A 26,328-nucleotide genomic window follows, 5' to 3' on the forward strand; every position below is an offset into this window, starting at 1 on the left:
ACTTTTTACTAACTAGCTAATATTAAAGTGTTTCCATTTTTATGAATGATCTATGTGTCTAGAGAGTTCAGTGTATGGTGGGGGGAGATGGCTCAGCTGGGAGAGCACTGGACTGGCATGCCTGAGGTTCTGGGTTTAATCTCTGGTGCCACATGCATCCAAGTGCTCTGACTTCTCTATATGTATCTCATGTGAAACTCTCTCCCTTTTCATATGTAATAAAGAAAATATAAATCTTTTTTATATTTATTTATTTTCCCTTTTGTTGCCCTTGTTGTAGTTATTGTTGTTGTTACTGATGTCATCGTTGTTAGATAGGACAGAGAGAAATGGAGAGAGGAGGGGAAGACAGAGAGGGAGAGAGAAAGACAGACACCTGCAGACCTGCTTCACCGCCTGTGAAGCGACTCCCCTGCAGGTGGGGAGCCAGAGGCTTGAACCAGGATCCCTATGCTTCGCGAAATCTTTTTTTTTTTTTTAAAGAGAAAATGTGTATACAGTGGCCCAGGAGATGGCACAGTAGATAAAACATTATACGCTTGGGAGTCGGGCGGTAGCGCAGCGGGTTAAACGCACATGACCCAAAGCACAAGGCCAGTGTAAGGATCCTGGTTCGAGCCCCTAAGGATCCTGGTTCGAGCCCCACCTACGGGGGGGGGGGGTCACTTCACAGGTAGTGAAGCAGGTCTGCAGGTGTCTCTCTTTCTCTCCCCCTCTCTGTCTTCCCCTCCTCTCTCCATTTCTCTCTGTCCTATCTAACAACGACGACATCAATAGACATCAATAATGACAACAATAAAAAAAAGACTAAGGGCAACAAAAAAAGGAAATAATTAATTTAAAAAATTATACTCTCAAGCATGAGGTCCCAAGTTCAACCCTCAGCACTGAGTTTAGTTCCTGGCATCAGATATACCAGAGAGATGCCAAGGTTCTCTGTTCTTCCCCACAAATCCCCTTCTTCCTCCTCCTCTTTTTTTTTCCATCTCTCTCTCAAATGATAAAGCTGAGAGAGAGAGAGAGAGAGAATGCAAAGCACTCCCATGTCTTCCATGAAGTTTTGCTTAGTATTGTCCCTCATGCTCTCATATGATAATGGAGATCCACGGAGGCAGGGTGGTAGCACACTGGGTTAAGCACACACAGTATGAAGCGCAAGGTAATGACGATCTACATCGGGCCTCAACTGTGCAAGGCAGCTCTACTGCTGAGTCACCTCTCTGGCCCTGGTATTTTATTTTATTTTATTCTTTTTGTTTGTCTATCTGCCACCAGGTTTACTGCTGGGACTCAAGAGTCTACACCAAGACTCCACTACTCCACATGGTCAATTTTTACTTTCTTTCTCATTCTTTCTTCTTTAATATTTCTTTTTATTTTGGATAGAAACAGAAGTTGAAAGGGAAGACAGAGATAGAGAGGGAGAGAAACACCCACAGCAGCACTTCACTGATTGTGAAGCTTTCCCCCAACAGGTAGAGACCAGGAACTTGAACCTAGATCCTTGTGCACTGTAATGTGTGCTTAGTCAGGTGTGACACTGCCTGGACCCCTCCCTTTTTTTTTCTTTCTTTTATTTGATAAGACAGAAAGAAATTGAGAGGGGAGGGAAATATAGGGAGAAAGAGATACACGTGCAGCACTGCTCTACTCTGATAAAGCCAGGGCTCAAACGGGGATCCTTGCTCCAGTCCTTGACTTTGTGCCATATGTGCTTAACCCACTGAGCTACCGCCCAACCCCTCACTTTTTTTTAAACTCTGAATTTACAGAAGGAGAGGCAGAGGTTGAACCCCAGTAATGCATGGTAAAGTATACTCCTCTACCAAGAGAGCTATTTCCTGTCCCCTATTTCAGTTGTTTATTGGTTTCTTGATTTTACCAGAGCACTTTTCAGCACTGGCTTGTGTTGGTGCTGGGACTTGAACCTGAGATCTCAGAGTCACAGGCCTGAAAGTCTTTGACATAGCCATTATGCTGTCTCCGCAGGCCCCCACCTGCACCCATGACTTCCATTTCAGTTTTTTCTAATTTATTTTAGATAGAGACAGAGAAGTTGAGAAGAAAAAGAAAGATAGAAAGGGGAAAAAAGAGTGGGGGAGATAGCATAATGGTTATGCAAACAGACTCTTATGCCTGAGGCTCCAGAGTCCCAAATTCAGTCCCCCACATCACCATAAGCCAGATTTGAACAGTGCTCTGCTGTTTCTCTCTCTCTCTTTCTCTCTGCATCTCTTTCAAAAGTAAAATAAGAAAAATATTTTTAAAGAAAAGGAAAGAAAAAAGGGGAAGAGAGAGAGACACATGCAACATTGCTTCACCACTTATGAAGTTTCCCCCTTGCAGGTGGGGGCCGGGGGCTTGAACCCAGGCTCTTAGGCACTGCAATGCGTGCCCTCAACCAAGTGCGCCACCACCCGGCCCCTCATTTCAACATATTTAGCAGCCGGTAGGACCATCCTGGTGCGTGCGGGGCCTGACTGGGGCGCGGGAGGGGAAGAGCTTAAGGCGACTGAGTCAGGGGCCATTCAGCTGCAGGTGGCCGCCCTAAAGCCCTCGCTCTTGCTCCCCACTAGGCCAAGCTGATCGTCCCCAACAGCACGGCGGGCCTGATCATCGGCAAGGGGGGCGCCACGGTGAAAGCCGTGATGGAACAGTCGGGGGCCTGGGTGCAGCTGTCGCAGAAGCCCGAGGGCATCAACCTGCAGGAGCGCGTGGTGACAGTGAGCGGCGAGCCCGAGCAGGTGCACAAGGCCGTGAGCGCCATCGTGCAGAAGGTCCAGGAAGATCCGCAGAGCAGCAGCTGCCTCAACATCAGCTACGCCAACGTGGCAGGCCCCGTGGCCAACTCCAACCCCACCGGCTCCCCCTACGCCAGCCCCGCCGACGTGCTGCCCGCCGCGGCCGCAGCTTCTGCCGCCGCCGCCTCCGGCCTGCTGGGCCCCGCGGGGCTGGCGGGAGTGGGCGCCTTCCCCGCCGCCCTGCCCGCCTTCTCGGGCACCGATCTGCTGGCCATTAGCACGGCGCTCAACACCCTGGCCAGCTACGGCTACAACACCAACTCCCTGGGCCTGGGCCTCAACTCGGCCGCCGCCTCCGGGGTCCTGGCCGCCGTGGCCGCAGGTGCCAACCCGGCCGCCGCCGCCGCCGCCAACCTGCTGGCCTCCTACGCCGGGGAGGCCGCGGCCGGGCCGGCAGGGGGCGCTGCGCCGCCGCCGCCGCCGCCCCCCGGAGCCCTGGGCTCCTTCGCCCTGGCCGCGGCGGCCAATGGCTACCTCGGCGCCGGTGCAGGCGGAGGGGCCGGAGCCGGAGGGGGCCCCCTGGTGGCCGCCGCGGCCGCAGCCGGTGCAGCCGGGGGCTTCCTGACGGCGGAAAAGCTGGCGGCCGAGAGCGCCAAGGAGCTGGTGGAGATTGCGGTGCCTGAGAACCTGGTGGGGGCCATCCTGGGCAAGGGGGGCAAGACGTTGGTGGAGTACCAGGAGCTGACAGGCGCCCGCATCCAGATCTCCAAGAAGGGCGAGTTCCTGCCTGGCACGCGGAACCGGCGGGTCACCATCACGGGCAGCCCCGCGGCCACGCAAGCCGCTCAATACCTCATCAGCCAGCGGGTCACCTACGAGCAGGGAGTGAGGGCCTCAAACCCCCAGAAAGTAGGATGAGCCCCCGAGGTGTGTGCTCCCACCCGCTCCCTCCTCCCCCCTCCCCCCCCCCCCTCCTGACCTCAGCTTGGTGTAGTCCTGCTCTTCTGTGGGATGGGGCTGGGGTAGGTCTCACTGCACCCTCTTTCCCCCCTCTGGTAGTCGTAGGCAGGATTGAATGATGGCTGGGGATGGGGCCCAGAAGCTCCCTCCCCAGCCCCGAACTGACCCCCCCCCCTTCCTCCCTTCCTTCCCCTTCCCCTCTGCTTGACTGGGCCTGACCATCCCCTCCCCCAACCCCAGGGCCCAGGTCTGTGTGATATCTGTATATATTGCATTTTGTTGATTTTAATAGAAAACAAAGCGTTATTTTCTCTTTCTTTCCCTCCTTTTTTTTTTTTTACCTTCCGTTAAGGATTTCCCCACCCCTTCTAAGTTTTTGTTTCCATGTGGGACGAGGGGAGGGAGCCTCTGGGTCACCTAGCGTAAGAGGCCTCCTCCCCCATCCAAGGAAAAAAAAAAAAGTAACAGCCCACCTCTCTTGCTTTCAGTTTCAGATATGAGGAAAGTGATGGAAGTCAAGGTAGCAGAGGAGCCCGAAAAGAGAGGACTGAAATGGGGCATTCGCAGCAAGGGCCCCAGGGGCTCCTAGATGTTCTCAGCTACCCTCCCCTACTGCAGTTGCTGCTCCTAGGTGGGACTTTTAGCTCTTTTGTTGTCAGGTTGTAGTGGGGTGGGGGATGCTGTGCTGCTGGGAATGAGGTTGGCTCTGGAGTTAGGCACCTCCTCCAAATTTTCCTAGAGTCATGTTGTGATGTCACAGATGACAGTGGTTTCCCATGCTCCTCCTGACGTCACAGGAAGTAGCTCCCCAGAGGCAACTTCCTGTGCCAAACGGGGAGACAGGGACTTCCTGTAATGTCTTGCTGAGCCTTCCTTGAAGGCTGACTTCCCTGAGCTCTCAGGGAGCATGTACTTCCGGTGACATTTCCAGGCTACTTCCTGTGATGTCACTAGGAGGAGCAGGCACTTCTGGTTTGGGGTTCTGGCCAGTCGGTGACCCTCATTCTCCACCCACGCCAGTCTTTCGGGGAGGTGTCCTGTGCTGAGCATGGATGGGTGGGGGCGGGGTGGACCTTTCTAATGAGGAAAAGATGGAAAAGGACTTAGCATGAATCTGGAAGACTCGAAGGAAAAAGACCCAGTGTGGGCCCCAAACACACCAAGTCTGTGACCTCTCCTGGCCAAGAGGGATGGGGGATATGGGGGTAGAGAAAAGTCTGGTTAAAGACCTTCATTCCCACCCACCTACCCCACCTCTTGTCTTTTGTGTGCATGCTTGTGTCTGCGTGGCTTTTATTTCATGGAGTCTGGTGAGCCAAGTGTGTGGTGGCTCTTGTCAGGCCAGTTGTCAGAACTCAGCAAGCAAGGTAGGGCCCCTGTGGCCTAGTAGATTAGATTGCTTCAGTGGCTTCTGGTGAGCTGGACTTTGGTAATGTCTGCCGTATCAGAAAGTCTTGGTGATCTCACCACGGGCTCTGATGAGCTAGAATGTTCTGGTGGAAGCTCCTTTGAGTCAAGCTGCCCTGAGACTTGGTGGGGATGTGGCTCCCCAAGTACGTCTGCTGTGGTCAGTTCTGAGAACACGTTGGCAGGCTGAGATTTTGAGGCCTGACAGCCCTAGGAACTTAGGATAGCTGAGACACTCCACCCCATCCATTTCCCCCTCCCCATGGAGACCAGATCCATTTTCTCCAACCCAAAGCAGGGCCCCAACCCCAGCCCAGGCCGGCCCTGGCTTTCCATCATCAGCATCTCTGGGGGAGAGGTACCCCATGCCCACCCTCTCCCCCACTTGCCCCCCTCCTTGGTCTTCCAGGCCCTTCTCTTCTCCCTGGGTTTGGGGAAAATGCAGCCTCCTTATCTCTCCCCTTTCAGAAAAGAGAGAAGGAAGGAAAGAAAGGGGAAAAGAGGAGGAAAGGAAAGGCAGAGACAGTTCCCACCCCCTTAAGCCTGGGAGACCCCCTCCCCCTTGCTAGAGAGCCACCCCCAAAACAAAATGTGAAAAATAATAATCCTTAGAAAGCAATAGCCTTCAAGGTACCTTGCACTGAATTTCCTGCCCCCAGCCCTTCCACCCTGCTATGGGAGGCTGTCACATGGGGACACTATGGTGACTTTTTCCATGCCTGTTCTATCTCTAGGATGGGGGCCAGTCCCCCATTTCTCCCTCTCTCACCCCTCCCACTCCCATTGCTGCTGCCCTTCCCCCCCCCCCAAATCTCCAGCCTGAATCCAGATGGAGATCTGAGTGCCAAAACAATTCTTGATGTAATTTTGTACATATCTTCTGCACGGGCCAGGGAGTGGGGGGGGAGGTTCTTGGAGTTGGAGGTGGCCCTGTGATTCCTTGCTTCCCTGAACACCTCGCAAAAGACCTTACAGTATTTCACAGTATCTGCTCCCATGAGTGGGTATTATAGTATCTAGCTGGAATGTAGCCCACCACCACCCCACACTCCTTCAGTGCAAACCCCCCCCCCCCACTGCCTTTCAGGAGAAGGGGAAAGAGCCAGGAAAAGTCAGGTGGGGTGGGGTATCTCATTTGCATATCATTTTCATTATCTGCTGCCCTGGGCTTGCCAGATGCTTTTTGTAATCCCATTTGGAGGAGTCTGGGTCCCCAGTCAGCCAGGGTCCTGTATTCCTCTCACACAGACATGTCTTCTGGAGGCTGGGCCTCTGGGAAGGCGTCCCTTTGGGGTACCTGTGTGATAACCCCCACCCTGTTCCCATATGTGGGGGTCCTCTTCCCCTCCAGCCAGGGCTATCTGGAAGGTGGTCTGCTGGCTCAGGGAGCTAGCTCACTCACACCTGCCCCCCACACACACACACACAGCCAGAAACTCACTCCACCAATGTCCCCATCTTTTGAAAGTCCTTTCTGCAATCTGACCTCAATCTTCTGTGCTGTGGTTTGTCCAGAAGGGATGTGGAGGTGAGGTCCGGGGATGGGGACCCTTGAGAAAACCCATCGCCACTTTCTTCCTTTTCTCCCTGTCAGCCAATCAGATCTCAAGAGACTGAGTGGCCCCCTTGCACCCTGCTCTCCAGCACCCAGTAGGTGCTTAATAAGTGTTTGCTGCATTAAGTCATCTCCTGCTTCTTCCATTTGCCCTCCATCCCCAACACCTCTCCTCTCTATGGTTCCCTCCTTTCTCTTCCTGTGGCTCCCATGATCTGTCCTGTCTCTATCTTTGTCTGTCTTTCCCTCTATCTTTGACTCTGTCAAACAAACCCCCCCACACACCCAATTTCCCCAGTGATTTAAAAAAAAAAAAAAAGTGCCAAACTTCCTTGGAACTGAGCCGCTCTGGGGGGGAGGGGGAACCTCAGACGGAGGAGGGGAAATGGGGGTCATCTCTCTGATGAGGCCCCTAAAAGGCATTGAAAAGGTCTGTGGGCATTTAGCTAAATTACCCCCCCTTCCTTGCCCCCTCCCACCTTGAGTTTTTCTTAGAGTCTTTGTAAGAAAAAAAAAAAAGACAGAAAAAAAACCTCCCCTTCAGCTAATCCCGAACCTTTTGGATCCCCTCCCCAAACTCTACCAGCCAGCCGAGGGAGCACCCCAACTCACCTCTTTTGGGTAGTCTTGCAGAAACTGGGAAGGCGAATCAAGCTCAGCCCTTGCTGCTGGCCTGAAGGGTAGTGTCAGCTGGACTGCAGAGAAGGACCTCAAAGCACTTATAAGAAGGGGTTCAATGTGCCAAATTCACCTCCTTCATTATGCCCCCATCTTGTGGGGGGGGGGGGGTCTGAGCCAACCTTCCCCAGCCACCTTCCTCTCTGCCCTGCCCCTGCCATCTGTCTCTACAGGGGCAAGGAGAGGCCTCACTGCAATAATCATCCGGGGATCAGAAGGCAAACGTGCCATTTTTACCTGCTCTCATACCTGCCCTGGACTTTTAACGGGATTTATAAGTATCCCAAATGGCGTTCGGGAAGAGTTGATTTATAGACGGTTGGGCACCTATACTAGGAACAATATGGTACCACTTTTCTGTAGAGTGGTATTGAACTCTCCTGCCACTCTTAATCCCCCAGTCCCAGCATAACCCTGTGTTCTGTTGATCCCTGCCCCCTCTTCCAACCCACCCACCTCTTGGTTTTGTTTCTTCTGATAGTGGCCTGGCATTTGAAAAATGAGAGGGCCCCACTCTCCCACCCTGACTGCGCCGGCTGTCTTTGATTATTTGATTCCTGATGATTGGTTTGCTGTGATAGAGTATTAACCATGAGTGGGGCATCCAGGTTCCTGGGTGGGGGTAGGGTGGCAGTGCAACTATTGGGACAGCCAGGCCTTTGGGGTTCTAGCCAGAAACCTGCCCGACCCCACTTTACCCCACCTCCAGCAGCCTGGCGCTATGCCTCTCTCCCCCAGCCTGAACTTGATGGCACATAGGGAGGGAGGCCTGGGGACTGGGCCCCCAGCTCTGCATCCCTCCACTCCATCCAGATACTTGGCCAAGGAGGGAAGTTTCTCTTCAGGCTCTGCTGCTGGGGTGTGTCTGGGTCGCGCCCCGCCACCTCCAGTCAGCAGGAGATGGGGGGGTGGGGGGAGTCAAGGCTGCTGGTTTTGAAGCCCTTCTCAGCCAATCGAGGACACTCTCCACTCTCGTTTCCCGGAGATTAATATCAATAAATGGGGTGGGGGGACCACCTCAACCCCCCTCCCCCACCTGTCTCCCTCCCCCCTCCTTCCACCTCCCCAAAACCACCAACCTCTCATCTTCTAAGTGACTCCATCACCACCGGCCACCGGGACCTGCGGCCTCATTGCTCCAGCCCGCCCCACTCGACCGTCAGACTCGCTCATCGAACTCTTTTTAATTAACCCTTTCTGTGTTCATCCCACGGAAAATTGTGTGTCTGGCCAGGGAGGGAGGGAGGGGGGAGGCGAGGGGGCAGTAGCTACCTTTCCTCCACCTCCTCCCACCGCCCACGCCTTCCCACCCACACCCCATCCCACACCCCACCCCACCCTCACCCCTAGGGCCTTCCCTCTGCCCAGGGGGAGAGAGACCCTGTCTAAAGCTCTCTGGCTGATTGGCTTTGGCCCTTTCAAGGCGGGGCCAGGGGCGTGGCCTCCAGTCAGGAGGGACCCGCTCTGGCCCCACCCCCTCCCTTGCCCCGCCCCCACTCCCCACCCCGTCATTGTAAATAATCACTTTTGTACTGGGTTTGAGCCAGGGGATGTGGGGAGTCATTTATTTTTTTTTCTTTGTGTTAGCATCGCCAGCCACTGGAGGCATGACCTACAACCGGGTTGGATTTGGGAGGCGCCCAAGTTGTGTCCCCCTCCCCGGTCTCCCCAGTGTTAATGATTCCGAGGTAGCAGTATTACTCCTGGAGAGGCGGAGAACCTGGATCCCCGAGAAGTGTAAGCTGATCGCAGGACTCAGTCTGCCCCATCTGTGAAATGGGTTCCTCTTCGGTGCGCTAATGGCACCGTCTGGAGTTCGAATCTTTCTTCCCCCCTTATCTGGGTCAGACGGGGAAGAATTTGGGCGGGAGTGACCACCTTTGGAGGACGGATGAGCTAAATGCCTAAGCTAGCTAGCTGTCAGAAAATGGGGGGGCGGGCCCTGGGGGACCTCTAAGGTCCCTTGGGTAACCCCAGTACTTAGATGATGAGGCCCCTGCCCGCTGTCCCACTCCCTCGTTCTGTTTCTTGGGCCCAAACCGCCCCGCCATGTGGCCATGCCTCCAGTGCCTCCATTCAACCTCCTCTAACTGATTCCTTCCATCCTCTGCGACCAGAGACGCCGCCAGCCCGCCGCCACCTCCTGCCGGCTGGGGCCCACTGCCCTCTCCTCTTCCCCATCCCCGCATCGCCATGCCTGGGCCACGCCCACCCTACCCTACCCACCCACCCCCCAGTGTCCGTCGTGTGACCTAGTGCACCATGTATTAGCTTCCATGGCCCCCACCCCGGCCCCCACCACTCCCCCTTCCCCCCTCCCTCGGCGACTTCACCTTTTTTTGCCACGATAAACGCCATCTCAGCATCTGTGTCTAATGTTGTCTTTTTTGCTTGACATCACACACTCCTTCTTAACCCATCCCCTCCCCTCTCCCTCCTCCCCACACCTCCACCCTCATCCTAAAGTCTCTCCCCCTTTTGCCTTGGGGGTGGAGAGGGGGGAACTCTGGGTTTCTAGGGGAGGGGGTGGGCCCCTCTGGTCTGGGGGAGCACCCAGAGCAGGTGTCTCCCCAAACTAGGAGCGAGAGCTCCAGGCTTAGCTTCCACCGCCCAGCAGGTGGCTCCACCCACCACCACCGCATATACTGGGCACCAAGATTCCGGATTCCACAAACACACACAAGCATGGCACTTGCACAAGCCCTAAGGTGAAGTCTGAGAGTCTAGGTGAGGTGGGATTCCCACCCCAGAGGTGCAGTGTAGCACCTTGGAAATCTGCTTTTCCAATCACTAGCTCCCCACCAGCAAAATGGAGATTTTTTTAAATAACAAAAACAAAAAACAAAAAAAAACCCTATTCCCATATGTTACACTGGCATCCAGTACACCAGTCACTTACTAAGCCCACTGAGGACCTACCATGTGTAAAGTGCTGTTCTGAGCACCAGAGGAAAAAGAAAGCAACTAACAAAGCCAGGCCAGACCTCTCTGTCTTCCTCAGCCCAGTATACATCCTACCAGAAGCTGGAGACTCTTCTTAGTATGGAGCCTGGTCTATAGGACCAAAAACCAACCAGAAGTTGTGAGCCAGCATCCCTCAGCCATGTCCAGCACATGTATGTGGTCCCTTTTGACTTGAATCATGTTTTGTGGGAATTTGGTGCCCAGCATTTAAACATTAGGGAATCTGGGGGTGGAGATGCAGATCTAGTTTCCTCTTGAGAATTATAGTGGGCACATCTGGGTAGCAACAACTTCCTGGTCATCCCTGACTAGAGTTGGACAGTCACTACCCAGGATCCTGCAGGCACACAGCCTCGGCCCACCCATCCTGCACTGTTCCTTAGTGCCTGGTCACTGGATCCATTTGCAACCTGCTACTCTCTCCTTCCCCCACCCAAAGGGGGGGGGGAAGTTCGATATCCGGGCATTTGGGAGGTGAAGACATGGAGCAACTAAGGAGAAGCATAGGAAAGGCCAGATATTCTGGTTCTTCTTCCCCGAGTCTCCATCTGCACATCTGGGAAGAGAAAAAAAAAAATCCCAACTCCAAAAACTATTTTCAGCTTCTGGAATATTCCAGAAGGACTCAACAATCAGCTCACCACCCCTTGGACACTTGACACAGAGAAGATGCGAGGCACATGGTAGTCACTAGAGAGACCTTCCGGTCAATGAATAGTGATACATGAATTGTAGAGAAGGACAGAAACCAGAAAGATAGCTCAGTGGGTAGGGTGCCTGTGTTGCCTTCTACACAAGCCAGGCTTGAGCCACAAAGGAGATGCTATGGCAATGGAGGGATCTTTGGTGTTGTGGTGCCTCCATTACTTTCTCCCTCTCTCTCTCCCTCTCTCTCTCTTTGAGTAAAAAAAAAAAAAAAAGTGGCCCAGAGCAGTGAAATTGTGCATACTCAAGGTCTTGATTCCAAAATAAAACAAAATAAAAATTTAAGGACAGAAACCAAGAGAGGAGGATAGATGGAGACAAAAAGAGATTGAAGCCAGGGGCAGGTTTGAAAAAGGCAGTGATTAGGGAGTGAAGAGAAAAAAGGCAGATATGCAAAGGAGCCCTCAGCATTTGGGGTGTGTTCATTCAATCAGTACATCACTCATTCATTCACCAGATAGTGACTAAGCACTGGGTGGGATCTAGAGGCATGACAGTGACAAATCACTTGTATTCTTGTGTTCATGACACACACATCACGCCCCTGGCTCTTAGCACACAGTAAATGCCCCCAAGTCTCCCCACCCTACAATCACCTCCAGTGCCAGCCTGTGGCCTCCACTGTTGCCTGGGGGGGGGGGGGGGGAACAGACTGTTTTCAGGAAAATCAAAGGAATTTTCCACCAGGCAGCCGGGGACTTGCAAGGGAGTGGGGGGAGAAGGAAGGGGGAAAGTTGAGTTTCTATTCTGCTGTGTGACTTGAAGACACTCTCATGACCTCTCTGAACCAGGAAAGGAGATGAAGTCAGAATGCAGGTGAGTGATGGGGGCTGGGAAGAGGGTAATTCTTAATTCCCTGAAAGTCTCCAAACCTTTTCCCCTGGAGCCAGCTAAGTGGGAGAGCTGCAAGTGGGGCATGGGGAGGGGGACAGACTCGGTGAGAAGAAAGAAGACAGAAGAGCTACCTGGAGAGAGATGGTCTTCAAAACAGGACCGGGATGGGAAGATGGAGAAAGAAGGTGAGCCTGGATAGGATCTGGAGGTTTCTAGAGTGACCCTGACAGTCTTCTACACACCTAACTCAAGTCTAAAAGAGAGAGCAGACACGGTGATGATGGAATGGCTCTATCTTTGTCTCTATTTCACAGAGACAAAGAGGCAGAGAAAGACATAGTGTAAAAGACAACCATGGCACCGAAGCTTCCTCCACTGAGGTGGGGGCTGGGCTCAAACCTGGACTGTGCACTAATCTTTTATTTCTTTTGTTTTAATAGGAGAGAGAGAGAGAAAGAGAGAGAGAGAGAGATACAGAGAGAAACCGGAGCCCTGCTCAGCTCTGGCTTACAGTGGTGCTGGGAGTGAACCTGGAGCCTCGGAGCCTCGATCATGAAAGTTTTTTGCAGAACCTGTATGCTATAACATTAGTTGTTACTCCTCTAAAATTCAAGTGTAAAGGACACACAGGGTTTTATCCAGCACCCCTAGATAGAAGAGGACAAAGAAACTGGGGGTGGGAGAAACTAAAGTCCGAGGAATGGGGACTGTCATCAGGAACCCTAAATCTGCCAGGCCTAGCCCACTGCCCATTCCCTCTGCTCCTGAATCTCATTTCATTTCTCTCTCTTTCTCCCCCCCCAATCTCCCACTCTCTTTCTCTCTTTTCTGTTTCACTCTCCCTAGTTTCCTTTCCCATAAACCCCATATTTTTTCTTTTTTTAAATATTTTAATTTGTTTATTATTGGATAAAGACAGAAAGAAATTAAGAGGGAAGTTGGAGATAGGGAGAGAGACGGGCCAGGTGGTGGTGCACTGGTTGAGTGCACATGTTACAATGCACAAGGACCTGGGTTCTAGACCCTGGTCCCCACCTGCAGGGAGAAAGCTTCATGAGTGGTGAAGCAGGTCTGCAGATATCTCTCTTTCTCTCTCCCTCTCTATCTCCCGCTATCCTCTTAATTCCTGTCTGCCTCTATCCAATAAAGATAATAAAAAAAATTAAAAAACAGAGACAGAGAGACACCTGCAGATCTTCTTTACCACTTGTGAAACTTTCCCCCTGCAGGTGGGAACCAGGGGCTTGAAACTGCATCCTTGTGCACTGTAATATGTAACTTTTCTTTTTGCCTCCAGGATTATTGCTGGAGCTTGGTGCCTGCACTATGAATCCACTGCTCCTAGAGGTGATTTTTCCCATTTTGTTGCCCTTGTTGTTGTCATTATCATTATTATTGTCACTGCTGTTGTTGTTGGATAGGACAGAGAGAAATCAAGAGAGGAAGGGAGACAGAGAGGGGAAGAGAAAGACAGACACCTGTAGACCCTGCTTCACTGCTTGTGAGGCGACTCACCTGCAGGTGGGGAGCCAGGAGCTCGAACCCGAATCTTTACACCGGTCCTTGCACTTGGCGCCACCTGTACTTAACCCACTGAGCTACCACCCAACCTCCTTTATGTGGCCTTTTAAAAATCTATATACCAGGGAGTCGGGCTGTAGCGCAGCGGGTTAAGCGCAGGTGGCACAAAGCACAAGGACTGGCATAAGGATCCCGGTTCGAACCCCGGCTCCCCACCTGCAGGGGAGTCGCTTCACAGGCGGTGAAGCAGGTCTGCAGGTGTCTATCTTTCTCTCCTCCTCTCTGTCTTCCCCTCCTCTCTCCATTTCTCTCTGTCCTATCCAACAACGACGACAACAACAATAATAACTACAACAATAAAAAACAACAAGGGCAACAAAACGGAATAAATAAATAAAATAAAATATTTTTTAAAAATCTATATACCAAGAGAGTGAGAGAGAACCAGAGCCTTTCTCTAGCATATGCACTAAGCCAAGATTTAACCCAGGCACTGATATATGCAAATCCTGCAGTCTACTGCTAAGCCACCCAAGTAAGACTTTTGGATTTTGTTGCCAGTGAAACAAAAGTTAGGGGAGGATTCTAAGAAGAGGGACGTGAACCAACTCTGGTTTTAACAGGATCCTTCTGGTCATTGTATGAGGTGCATTCTGAAGGGGATGGGGACAAGGAAGGTTGATCCAACAGGAAGCCCATTGAGAAGATGACCCCGTAGAAGGAGCCCAGGTAGACTATGGTGGTGACTGGACCAAGTGGTGGTGGTGGTGACAATGAAAAGGAAGCAGTGCGGACGAACAGCATTTAAAGACAGCTCTGATAGCATCTACTGACAAGCCGGATGTGGGGAGTGAAAGCCAAAGGAGGAAAATAATGACTCCAAGCCACATAAAACTCCTACTACTGTGGTAGCACAGTGGGTAAAGTGCAGGTGGCGCAGAGCACAAGGACTGGCGTAATGATCTCGGTTCAAGCCCCCAGCTCCCCACCTGCAGGGGAGTCGCTTCACAGACAGTGAAGCAGGTCTGCAGGTGTCTATCTCTCCCCCTCTCTCCATTTCTTTCTGTCCTATCCAACAACAAATGACATCAACAACAACAATAATAACCACCACAAGACTACAACAACAAAGGCAACAAAAGGAGAAAAAAATGGCCTCCAGGAGCAGTGGATTCATGATGCAGGCACCGAGCCCCAGCAATAACCCTGGAGGCCAAAAAATTAAAAAATAAAAAAATAGAATAAAATAAAAAAGAATCATGGGCCTGCCATATGCAAGACCCAGGTTTGAGTCCAACCCCCACCACACTGAAGGGTGCTATGGGCCCATTCTCTCTCTCTGCCTCTTTCAACAGTAGCAGCAGTCGTAGTAGTAGTAATATCACCATATGAAAGTAAACAAAAGTTAAGCTTTAAGGAGAAAATATAGGAAAAATTAAGAATAACTTGAGAAAGGGGCTTAGTGGTGGCTCATCTGGCAGAGCACGTATGTTCCCAAGTACAAGGGCCCAGGTTCAAATCCCCAGTCCCCACCTGCAAGGATGAAGCTACACAAGCACTGAAGCAGTGCTGCAGGAGTATGTATATCTCTGTCTCTGTGTCTTGCGCTCTTTTCTTTTTTCTTTCTTTCTTTTTTTTCTTGCATCCAGGGCTATTGCTGGGCCTTGGTGCCAGAATTACAAATCCACTGCTCCTGGCGGTCGTTTTTCATTTTTATTGGATATGACAGAGAGAAATTGAGAGAGGAGGAGAAGAGGGAGAGACAAAAAGAGACACCTGCAGATGTGCTTTACTGCTTGTAAAGCGAACCCCCCTGCAAGTGGAGGGGCTCAAGCGGGAATCCTTGAGCTTGGTGCCATGTGCGCTTAACCCAGTACTCCACCATCCTGTCCCCCTCCCACACACACACCTTTCTTTTAAGAAAAGAAGCAACCACAACCTTTGGCCCTTTCACTATAGACTCCAGAGATGGAGTCGGATTTCTAGGCTGTTTGGTTCAAACAACTCAAAAGCAATGGATGGACCTTTAATGACAGACCTATTCCCACAACACTCCAAAGTGCCACAACATCATTTCTCCCCCAACCAGGCCATAGACATGTGGATGTTTCAGAAAGACAGATCACTTACAGAGGAAGCAGATGGCAGTGAATAAGGTCTCTGGGTGACCCTCACAGCTCTGCTTCCCACCCACTCATCCCCTACCCCCTTGCCCAGGGGAATGGAGATTCGTGCAGCCCTGAGGCAAGATGGACCTCACCAAAGCATCATAACAAAGCCCGCTTCCCGGGAGTCGATAGGTAGCACAGCGGGTTAAGTGCAGGTGGCTCAAAACGCAAGGACTGGCAGAAGGATCTCGGTTCAAGCCCCCTGCTCCCCACCTACAGGGGAGTCGCTTCACAGGCGATGAAGCAGGTCTGTAGGTATCTTTCTCTCCCCGTCTTCCCTTCCTCTCTCCATTTCTCTCTGCCCTAACAACGACATCAATAACAACAACAATAATAACTACAAAAATAATTAAAAAACAACAAGGGCAACAAAAGGGAAAAAATATATATATATATATACATAATTTAGGGCGCGGGAGATAGCATAATGGTTATGCGAACAGACTCTCATTCCTGAGGCTCCTAAGTCCCAGGTTCAGTCCCGCACACCACCATAAGCCAGAGCTGAGCAGTGCTCTGGTGTTTTTCTCTGTGTCTTTCTCTGCATCTCAAAATAATAAATAAATAAATAAATAAATAAATAAATAAATAAATATTTTTAAAAATGTAAAAAGCCGGCTTCCCGGTATCGGTCCCTGTGGCTGCTCTTAGTGACTAACACTAGGACACTGAATGGACAGTGTGCTAGGCCCCACAAGAACAAGGCAGGGTTTGAAAGGACTGGGAAAGGGGGGTGGCGTCCTGTGGGCTTGTACGAAATTGGAAGGGGGCCTGGCTTAATGGTCTTAGCTTTGGGATTGGAGGTCCAGTGATGAAGGACGTGGCCATGGGACGAGTGGGCGTGGCTGAGGAACCCAGGACTGAGGGAGACGAGTCCCCAGAACTCTTCAGCCATTGAGTGGGTTCTGGTTCCGGGAACCCCAATGGCCAGGTTAGCTCCAGGTTTAGCTTCAGGTTAGGGCTGGGTCAGTGAGGGGAAGTCTTGTAACTAGTCCTGGGAGTGGGAGATCCGGAAATGTATCGAGTTGACTAGTCCAAATGTTTGAGGAATTTACAGAATCTGATAAACAGCAGCAGCCACCACCCAATGGACACACCATAAAGCTGATGGAACCTTATTCAGCACGCATTGCAGACTGTCACACTAAATCCAGCGGGTAGCCTCGATATCTCCCCCCCTCTCTCTCTTTCACTGTCATAAAAACTATAATTATCTCTATTTTTCCAGGCAAGGAAAAAGAGCACAGGGACACTTAAGTCATTTGCCCACAGAGTCCTAGTCAGTGAGACTTGAGCTGGGAGTTAAAAATTATAACCTAATTAGTGTTCTAATTGACTCATATACTCCCACAGACCCAAAGAGCAGATACAAGGTAACAAGCAACAAAGCCAAAGGCATGTGCAACTCTGTCTGCCAGAGCCTCTCCCTACACTTTTCTTGCCAGCTGAACAACCCCAACCCAGCCCACGCCTCCAAGCTTGGGTTTCTCCCCTGATCCAAAGTGACAGCCTCAGCTTTCCTGGCAGAAGTAGAGTCCAGAAACTCTGTCCACTGAGACTTAAGACTCCCGGGGAACACCCAGAATGGATCATTGGACCTGTGGGTTCCTTAACCCAGGGCTACATTAATGTGGAAGGAGTCATGGTCTGGTAACTAAGAACCTGAGGAGTGAGGCACAAACCAAACCAGATGGGGCCAGGAGATGGTTGACCTGGTTGAGTGCACATAGGTTAGGGCCCCGACCACCACATAGGAATATCTGCATGGGAGAAGCTTCACAAATCCTGGAGCAGTGTTGCAGTGTCTCTCTCAGTATCATTTTATCCTCTAAACGAACAGAGAAGCGTCCTCCAGAAGCAATGGGAGTGTGCAGGTGCAGAGCCCCAGTGACAACCTTGGTGAAGAAAGGCAAACTCAAAGCCTTACCACTAAAACTTTAATATATATATTCTAAACTGGAGCAAACCAATGAACCCCTGGAAATCACACACATAACTTCTTGGGCCTTTTTGTTTTATTTTTTGTTTAATGTGTTATTTATTTATTTATTATAGAGAGAAATAGAGAATGAAGGGAGAGATAAAGAGGGAGAGATAGGCACCTGCAGCACTGCTTCACCCCTTGCAAAGCCTTCCCCTTGAAAGTGGGGACGAGGGGCTCAAACCTGGATCCTAGCACACTGCAATATGTGCTCTCAACCAGGTACGCCACCACCAGACCCCCCCCCCCAGCCCATGAAAGTTGTTTATGTATAATATTCACCAGATTTTCCAGGGGGTCCCCCAAATCATGAGAGGACAAAGAGATGTCTCTCTACTGTGGGGGAGGAGGGGGGCAAGAACCTGGGAGCAGATCACACTCCACTCACAACCTTGCCACCCCTCACCACTGGCTGCCTATGTAAAATGTGGGTTCCCTGAGGGGTCTACAAGGTCCACTTAGCCACCGGCTCACCAGCCTGGCAGAGTAGGGACATGGGCTCCACTTCCCCTGCTCTCCTCCCTTTGCATAGTTTTCACTTGGTGGCTGACGTGTTGCTCTAATGAGTGAGCAATTTTCCAACTCTCAGATACACTTTTTATTTCCTTCCTTCCTTCCTTCCTTCCTTCCTTCTTTCTTTCTTTTTTAATTACCAGGTCAAAAAAAAATCACTGAGTATCATAATTTGGTGAAAACTCCATTGCCACTGCTCTGGAGCCCCACCCCTCTCAGAGCATGTAAGATTTGGGGCAGAAACTGGGCTTTTCCAGGCACCAGTGTCCCCAGCATGCTCTCTTTAAAAAAGGGGGGGGGGGTTTGAGCGGTAGCGCAGTGAGTTAAGCGCACGTGGCGCAAAACACCAGGACCAGCATCAAGATCCCGGTTCGAGCCCCAGTTCCCCACCTGCAGGGGAGTCGCTTCACAGGCGGTGAGGCAGGTCTGCAGGTGTTTGTCTTTCTCTCCCCCTCTCTGTCTTCCCCTCCTCTCTCCATTTCTCTCTGTCCTATCTAACAACGACAACATCAATAACAACAACAATAATAACTACAACAACAATAAAAAAACAAGGGAAACAAAAGGGAAAATAAATATAAAAATTTTAAAGAATTTATTTATTTATTCATGAGAAAGATAGGATAGGAACACAGAAAGAGCCAGCCATCACTCTGGTACATGTGCTACTGGAGATCGAACTCAGGACGTCATGCTTGAGAGTCTAGTGCATTAGCCACTGCGATCCCCCTACACCATCAGGGAATGGCATTGGCAAATGCTAGTTGAGTGAATGTCTGTCAAGATTTTGGAATGTTAACTAAGGAAGGGCCCTGAGGTGCCAGGGAAGGTTGGTGAGAAGGAGGAGACCATGATCCTGAGGTTTAGAAAGCACTCCCAGGAGTCGGCCGTAGGTAGCACAGCGGGTTGAGTGCAGGTGGCGCAAAACACAAGAACTGGAGTAAGGATCCCGGTTTAGTCCCTGGCTGCCCACAGGCGATGAAGCAGGTCTGCAAGTGTCTCTCTTTTTCTCCCTCTCTGTCTTCCCTTCCTCTCTCATTTCTCTCTGTCCTATACAACAACAATGACAGCAATAACAACAACAATGATAAACAAGGGCAGCAAAAGGGAAAATAAATAAATAAATATTTTAAAAAGTGGGGAAAAAAGAAAACACTCCCAGGAGGGGGTGCAACGGACAAAGGAATAGACTCTCAGGCATAATGAGGCCATGGGGTTGATCCTCAGTATACCACCCCTCCCCCCAAAAAAAATTGTTCAGTGAGATTGCATTTCAGATCTCTTCTCCTCTCACTGATAAATGAATGAAAATTTCAAAAGAGAAATTAAAAGAAAGCAGGAAAGAAAGAGAAGGAAGGAAAGAAGGAAGGAAGAAAGGAAGGGACACTTGAGACTTCCTTTCCATTCTGAATGAGTGAGAACCTGAGTTTGAGTGCAGAAGGGGAGCTTCAGGAGCTGAGGAGCAGTGCTGTGTTCTCTCCCTCTTTCCATCTCTCTCTCAAGATTTTCTTTTGTTTTATTTTATTTTATTTTTTAAATTTTTTATTATCTTTATTTATTTATTGGATAGAGACAGCCAGATATCAAGATGGAAAGTGGTGAGAAAGAGAAACAGAGAGACACCTGCATCCCTTCTTCAACATTCCCGAAGCTTTCCCCCTGCAGGTGGGAACTGGGGGCTTGAACCCAGATCCTTCCTTGCACACTATAACATGTGCTCTCAACCAGGTATGTCACCACCTGGCCCCTGTTTTATTTTATTTAGATTGTCTTTTATTTATTGCACAGAGACAGTCAGAAATCAAGAGGGTAGGGAGAGACAGAGAAGGAGAGAGAAAGAGAGGACACATGCAACACTTCACCATTTGCAAAGCTCTCTCCCTACAAGTGGGGGACCAGTGGCTCAAACCTGAGTCCTTATACATTGTAACCCAGTCCCTATTTATTTCATATGAATGAGAGAGATACAGAAATAAAAGATACAAAGAAAGAGAGAAACACTAGAGGACTACTCAGCTCTGACTGATGGTTGTTCAGAGTTATTTGAACTTTGAACTTGGGAGCCTCAGGTATGAGGTTGTTGGTTTTTTTTTTTTTGCAAAACTACTATGCTAACTGTGTGGTGTCTCTCCTTCTGTTTCTCACTCTCTATCAAGGGGGAAAAAAAGTTCTCAGGGAGCAGTGTAATCATGCAGGTGCAAAGTCTTGATGAAAAATTAAGTAATTAAGTGGTCCGGGAGGTGGCACAATGGATAAAATATTGGACACTCAAGCATGAGGTCCCGAGTTCAATCCCCAGCAGCACATGTGCCAGAGTGATATCTGGTTCTTTCTCTCTCTCCACCTATCTTTCTCACTAATAAATAAATAAAATATTTTTAAAAATTAAGTAGTTAATTAACTCCCAGAGCTGGAAGCTAGCCCACCCAGTAAAGCATGTGCCTTACCAGGTTCAAGGCCATGGGGTTTGAGGCCCAGAACCTCATGGGAGCATCATTGATGACACTCTATGAGCTCTGTGTAGTGAAGTAGTGCTGTGGTGACATATAGATGGGAGAGAGAAAGACAGAGAGAGAGAGAGAGAGTCAAAAGGGTAGGAAAAAATAGCCTTAGTTGGGCAGTGGTTCACCTGACAGAGTGCACGATGACATGGGTTCAAACCCCAGTCCCCACCTGCAGCAGGGAGGAGCTTCTCCTATTTCACTCCCTAACAGAAAGAAGAAAAAAAAAAAAAAAAAAAAAAAAAAAAAATATATATATATATATATATATATATATATATAATCACTGGAAATGTTGGAGTCATTGTGTAAGCACCAAATCCCAGAAACAACCTTAATGGCAAAAAGAGATAGAGAGAGAGAGAGACCAGGAGGACACTGTCCTTGACCTTGGGGGTCTTGGGGGTGGGTAGTCTCTCTCCCCTGGTCCCCCACTCCCTTGGTGTGTACAGAGTGCCCTTTTGTTCTCCTAGGAGTCCTCCATGCCCCTCTGTGCATCTCCCCACCCATCCCCCACCTTAGGGTTTCTCTCCTCCTGACTCATCTTCATCCCCCTCCCTACTCCTGTCCCAGACACCCCCACCCCAGCTATTTTCTGCCAGACACCAGGCAGAGAGGGAGGAAAAGTCACAAGTAAACAAGGTATCTGTAGAGTCTGGTCAGCTCAGTGAAGTGAGGCCAAACTGGGGGTGGGGGTTGGGGGACGTGGGGGTGGAGGTCGTTATCAAGAAAGCACTCAGGCTGATGGATTTCTCCTCAGTATCAGCTCTGAATCGCCCTGGGCACATAACAGCACCCCCCACCCCCCACCCTGCTTGCTTAAGGAGGGATGCACACCCCTCCCTCATCCAATAGAACATAAACTGGGAGTGGGGGTTGAGGAAAGGTAGCTATGGTCCCCAAAACCGGAATCCTAGAAGGAAACAGGAGAGGAAAAAACAATTAAGGGAAGAAAAAAAAAAAAACAGTCACCCAAGCAACAGACTCAGGGTGTCTCCAAACTCTAAATGTGACTGTTAAAATGGGGGGCTGGGGGACTGGGGGGCTGGGGGGCTGGGGGGCTGGAGGGCTGGATGATGGCTCAAATGGCAAAGCACACAAGTTACCATGCAGAAGGACCCAGGTTCAAGTCCCCAACCCCCACCTTCAGCAGGGAGGCTTCAAAAGAACTAGAACAGTGCTGTCTCTCTCTCTCTCTCTCTCTCTCTCCTTAAAAAATAATATGTAATATAAATAATAGAATGGGAGACTGCAAAGCCCCTGCCCATTCTTAGTCACTCTGGACACCCAGCAGATGTCACAATTGTAGTAGCCAGTCCTGATTCACCTGGCACTACCCCTCACAACAACTGAGCATTTGATTTCTTCTCCTGGGAGACCAGTCCTCTACATGGAAATCCAGTTACCTTCTGCCTTCTGTGTCCATCAGGGCTGATGAGTCTCATTGTCTTTTCTGGGGAAAACCACCACTCCTGGCTCCCCAGCTGACCCTGTTCATATCTCCCTGGAAGGTCTTTCTATACTCCTTGGTTTCTCGGGACCTTTTCTGCATTCTCTCATAGGCCACCAGATGAAGATGTCCTGAGGCCAGGTCACATGGGTTCCTAGGTTCAAGCTCCAACCTGCCACTCAGCTCCCACTGGCCATCCATACAGCCTTGGACAAGCAGCTGTCACCTCTTTCGGAGATTCTGTGGTTCACTGCTCATCTGTACAACGAGGTTATTAAAAGACCCCACCTCAGGGTTGGCAGGTGGCTCATCCAATAGACCACACACATTGCTGTTCATGAGGACCCTGGTCAAGCCCCCAGTCCCCACCAGCGGGGGGAGGGGGAAGCTTCACAAGCAGTAGTGTTGCAGGTGTCTCTCTTTCTCTACCCCCCATCTCCCTCTGTCTCTATCATAAAAGAAAAGAAAAAAGACCCCTGGGAGGAGTCGGGAGGTAGTGCAGCAGATTAAGCAAACGTCGTGCCAAGTGCAAGGACCAGCATAAAGATCTGGGTTCAAGCCCCAGCTCCCCACCTGCAGGGGAGTCGCTTCACAAGCGGTGAAGCAGGTCTGCAGGGGTCTGTCTTTCTCTCCCCTCTCTGTCTTTCCCTCCTCTCTCCATTTCTCTCTGCCCTATCCAGCAAGGATGACGTCAATAACAACAACAATAATAACTACAACAATAACTATGGTGAGAATAAAAAGTTTTGGTTTTGATTTTGCCTCCAGGGTTATTGCTGGAGCTCTTTGCCTGCACTATGAATCCACTGCTTCTGGAGTCTATTTTTTCCATTTTTGTTGCCCTTGTTGCCATCATTGTTATTATTGTATAGCTATTATTGTTGTTGTTGTTGTTGCTGGATAGGATAGAGAGAAATCGAGAGAGGAGGGGAAGACAGAGAGGGGGAAAGATAGACCTCGAGGAGGGGGAGAGAAAGACACATCTGCAGACCTGCTTCACCACCTGTGAAGCGACCTCCCTGCAGGTGAGGAGCCAGGGCTCGAACTGGGATACTTTTGCTGATCCTTGTGCTTCGCACTATGTGCACTTATCCTGGTGCGCTACCACCTGGCCCCCAGATTTTGTGTTATTGTTGTTTTTGTTTTTAAGACAGACATGCTAAGAGCTGTTAGGCAGTTTGGGAAGGATGCCACAGAGAAGAATCTTCCAAAAAGAAGTGCACAAGCTGTAGAAGCCATAAAGTTTGCAGACAGCCAAGGGGACTGGGATGGCCAGGCAGAATGAGGATTCCACGATGACCCCACCAAGGGTGCAGGGGCTCAGCCCTCTTAGATATTCCCCTCACACACTGCCACTACTAGGAGATTCTTAGATATGCCCCCTCACACACTGCCACTACTAGGAGATTCTTTGGAAATGGTGGGTGTTGAGGGGCAGGGGATGTGTGGGGCTGCTTCAGAGATTGGAGATATGATTGGATTCAGTACACAAGCACTAGGGCTCCTGGTAGCTGAATACTTCACATCACAAGGGCCTGTCTCTGCTCTCCCCTGGGTGTTTCAGAAGAATGAAGTGACATTTCAAATACAATAAAAAGTGTCTACTGGGTCGGTAATGGGGGTCTGGGTTTGCCTGTTAGCCAAGGTCAAGTCCTCTTGTCTTCAGAATAAGGACAATAGGGGGGCTGGGTGGTGGCACACCTGGTTGAGTGCACACGTTACAGTGCAAAAGGACCCGGGTTCAAGCCCCCAGTCCCCACCTGCAAGGGGACAGCTTCATGAGTGGTGAAGCAGTGTTGCAGCAGGTGTCTATCTCTCTCCCTATCACCTCTTTCCCTCTCAATTTCTGTCTGTCTCTATCTAATAAATAAAGATAATAAAAATGTTTTTTAAAAAAAGAATAAAGGGGCAGGTGGTGGCGCACCTGGTTAAGTGCACAGACTACAGTGCGCAAGGACCCAGGTTCTAGCCCCTGGTCCCCACCTGCAGGGGCAAAGCCTCACGAGTGGTGAAGCAGAGCTGCAGGTGTCTATCTCTCTCCCTCTCTATATCTCTCCTTCCCTCTTGATTTCTGACTGTCTCTATCCAGTAAGCAAATAAAGATAATATTTTTTAAAAAAAGAAAAGAATAAAGACAATAGGAAGCCATTGGTGGGTATAAACAGGGGAGGGGAGGGGTGTGTGAAAAATATGTTTCAGGACATTTGTTTCTTTGTGGCTGATGGAACAGAGGCATCACTCTGGCACATGCAATGGCAAGGATTGAACTTGGGACATCATGCTTGTTGTCCAGTTCTTTGTCAGGGGTTTTACAACATAGAGTTTCTCAAAACACAGAGGAGAAGCTTGCTTTGGAGCTTCACAGATCTGGGTTAGGACCCCAGCTCAACCACTGGTGTGCTCTGTGACCCCAGGCTGATGAGTTTCCCTCTCTGAACTTTGGCCCCCTGTCCCCTGGGTCTGGCACATGGAGTCATGGTGAAAAGTATCTTGGATCAGGAAGGTGTGTCCAGCTCACTGTAGGGGCCATAAGTATTATTAGCAATGGCTCTGGGGGGCTGCAGAAGCATGGTTGCAAGTGTCCTCCTACTCCTGGAGGAAGGGAAGGTGAAGAGAGGACACTTGCTGACAGGCTGCTTTAGTGGACAGATGGGGAAACTGAGGCTCAGAGAGGGGGAGCGCCTTCGTAAAGGCCATAGGGCATCTGGAGGGACTGGGCAGGCCCCAGAGCCCAGGAGGGAGCCAAAGGGGAGTCACAGACAGGGGGTGGGCCCTTTAAATCTTAAGCTCCACCTTTGCTTGAAAGGGTCTTTGGAGACTATAAAAGGGGGGTGCAGCTCCTCTCTGCTCCAAAAAAAAAAAACACCTCCAACAGTTCCTGCCAAGAGTTCCCCCAACTCTAGCCTCCAGCCATGCAGCTGCCCACCTTTGACATGTGGAGGGACTACTTAAACCTGCACCAGGTGGTCCTCACGCTGATCCAGAGTCGGGAGCAGGAGCCTGAAGCCCAGGGCATTGTGGAGCCCAGGCTGGGACCCCCGCTGGGGCCGGAGCAGGGCCCCACAGGACCAGGGACCAGTGGCAGCCTGCCTGCCCTGTGCAACTTCTGCAAACACAACGGGGAGTCCCGCCATGTGTACGCCTCGCACCAGCTGAAGACCCCCGAGGGTGTGGTGACCTGTCCCATCCTGCGACATTACGTGTGTCCTCTCTGTGGGGCCACTGGGGACCAGGCCCACACGCTCAAGTACTGCCCGCTCAACGGGGGCCAGCAATCACTCTACCGCCGCAGCGGCCGCAACTCAGCCGGCCGTAAGGTCAAGCGCTGAGGACTGTGAGGTGCCACCCACTCCCCTCGCCCCCCTGTCCCTCCTGGTCTGGCCCCCACCAAGTCCCTGGACCCTCCTCCCTGGACTTACCTGGCCCTGGATCTCCACCCATCCCAGGTGGCCACTGGAAGGATGAAGACGGGTGGAGGCAGTCCTGCCCCCTGCAGCCCTCACAGCACCTGGGGGTGCCTGTGGGGTCTCCAGTCCCCCTGGACTGCACAAATGAGTGGCTGTTTCTGGTCAGCTATCCTCTGGTCCTTTGGACATTGGCTGGTCACACCAGCCTTGCCCCCCCCTTGAACTTCTCAGCCCCAGGACTCTATCCCTAGGGGGTGTGCATGTCTCTTGGCTACAAAGATGGACAGAACACCCATCTCACTGCCCACCTCCAGAGGATGACCCTCAGGATCATGATCCAGTGAACCTGGCCAGCTCAGACCCTCCAACCCAGGAATGTCCGGAAGGAGTCCTGCCTCGAGGACCAGCCCATCGTGCAGCCGCCTGCAGATACAGCTGAGCCACCACGGACCACACTGGGCTTCCATCAGTCCTTCTAGCCAGCAGGAACTGGAGAAGGAGGGAGGGGACACGGTGCAAGGGACTGTCTTCCCAGGTATATGCGGTGGGAGGAGCATGGGGAGTTTTGGGGGTGACTTGACACCCTTCAAACCCTTTTCCTCCAAATGCTGTTCTCTACTCAGTCGATTTCTGCAAGTTTCTGACCAGATCGCAAAAGTAACCAAGGTTCCCTGTCCCTGTGAGATGCTGCCTCTCAGCCATCTCCCCCCCCAATACCCCTAAACCACCAGTTTGACGCAATGTCTTTTTGTTTGTTTTTCTGGGGTCCTATTGTCTAGCAGTTAAGCTCTCACAGAGAAGAGCGAGCGTACTCGTGCCCAAATGGGAGTGGCAGGAGTGTTTTGATTTTGGGGTCAAAGGACCCCAGTGAGATTTTAAGTTGTTTGGTTCAGGTTCAGGTGTTGTGCTTTGGTGAATAAAGATGGTTTCTGGTTATCTCTAA

The 26,328-nt window shown here is 50.8% G+C and overlaps 2 protein-coding genes across 2 annotated transcripts in view; both read left to right on the forward strand.

Moving 5' to 3' along the window:
• Window positions 1-6,536, forward strand: part of NOVA2 (NOVA alternative splicing regulator 2) — a 42,168-nt gene extending 35,632 nt beyond the window's left edge. Inside the window, exon 4 of the mRNA XM_060186100.1 lies at window positions 2,577-6,536. Within this exon, the coding sequence (XP_060042083.1) occupies window positions 2,577-3,659 (1,083 nt within the window). The 3' untranslated portion in view covers window positions 3,660-6,536. The remainder of the gene's footprint in view (window positions 1-2,576) is intronic.
• Window positions 6,537-23,942: 17,406 nt separating this feature from the next.
• On the forward strand, window positions 23,943-26,089 carry NANOS2 (nanos C2HC-type zinc finger 2). Its single transcript, XM_060186491.1, has one exon. The coding sequence runs from the start codon at window positions 24,891-24,893 to the stop codon at window positions 25,305-25,307; it is 417 nt and encodes a 138-aa protein (XP_060042474.1). The 5' UTR covers window positions 23,943-24,890; the 3' UTR covers window positions 25,308-26,089.
• Window positions 26,090-26,328: the final 239 nt, after the last annotated feature.

The sequence above is a fragment of the Erinaceus europaeus genome, chromosome 2 (genome assembly GCF_950295315.1).
Source record: "Erinaceus europaeus chromosome 2, mEriEur2.1, whole genome shotgun sequence".
In the NCBI taxonomy this organism is placed as follows: Eukaryota; Metazoa; Chordata; class Mammalia; order Eulipotyphla; family Erinaceidae; genus Erinaceus; species Erinaceus europaeus.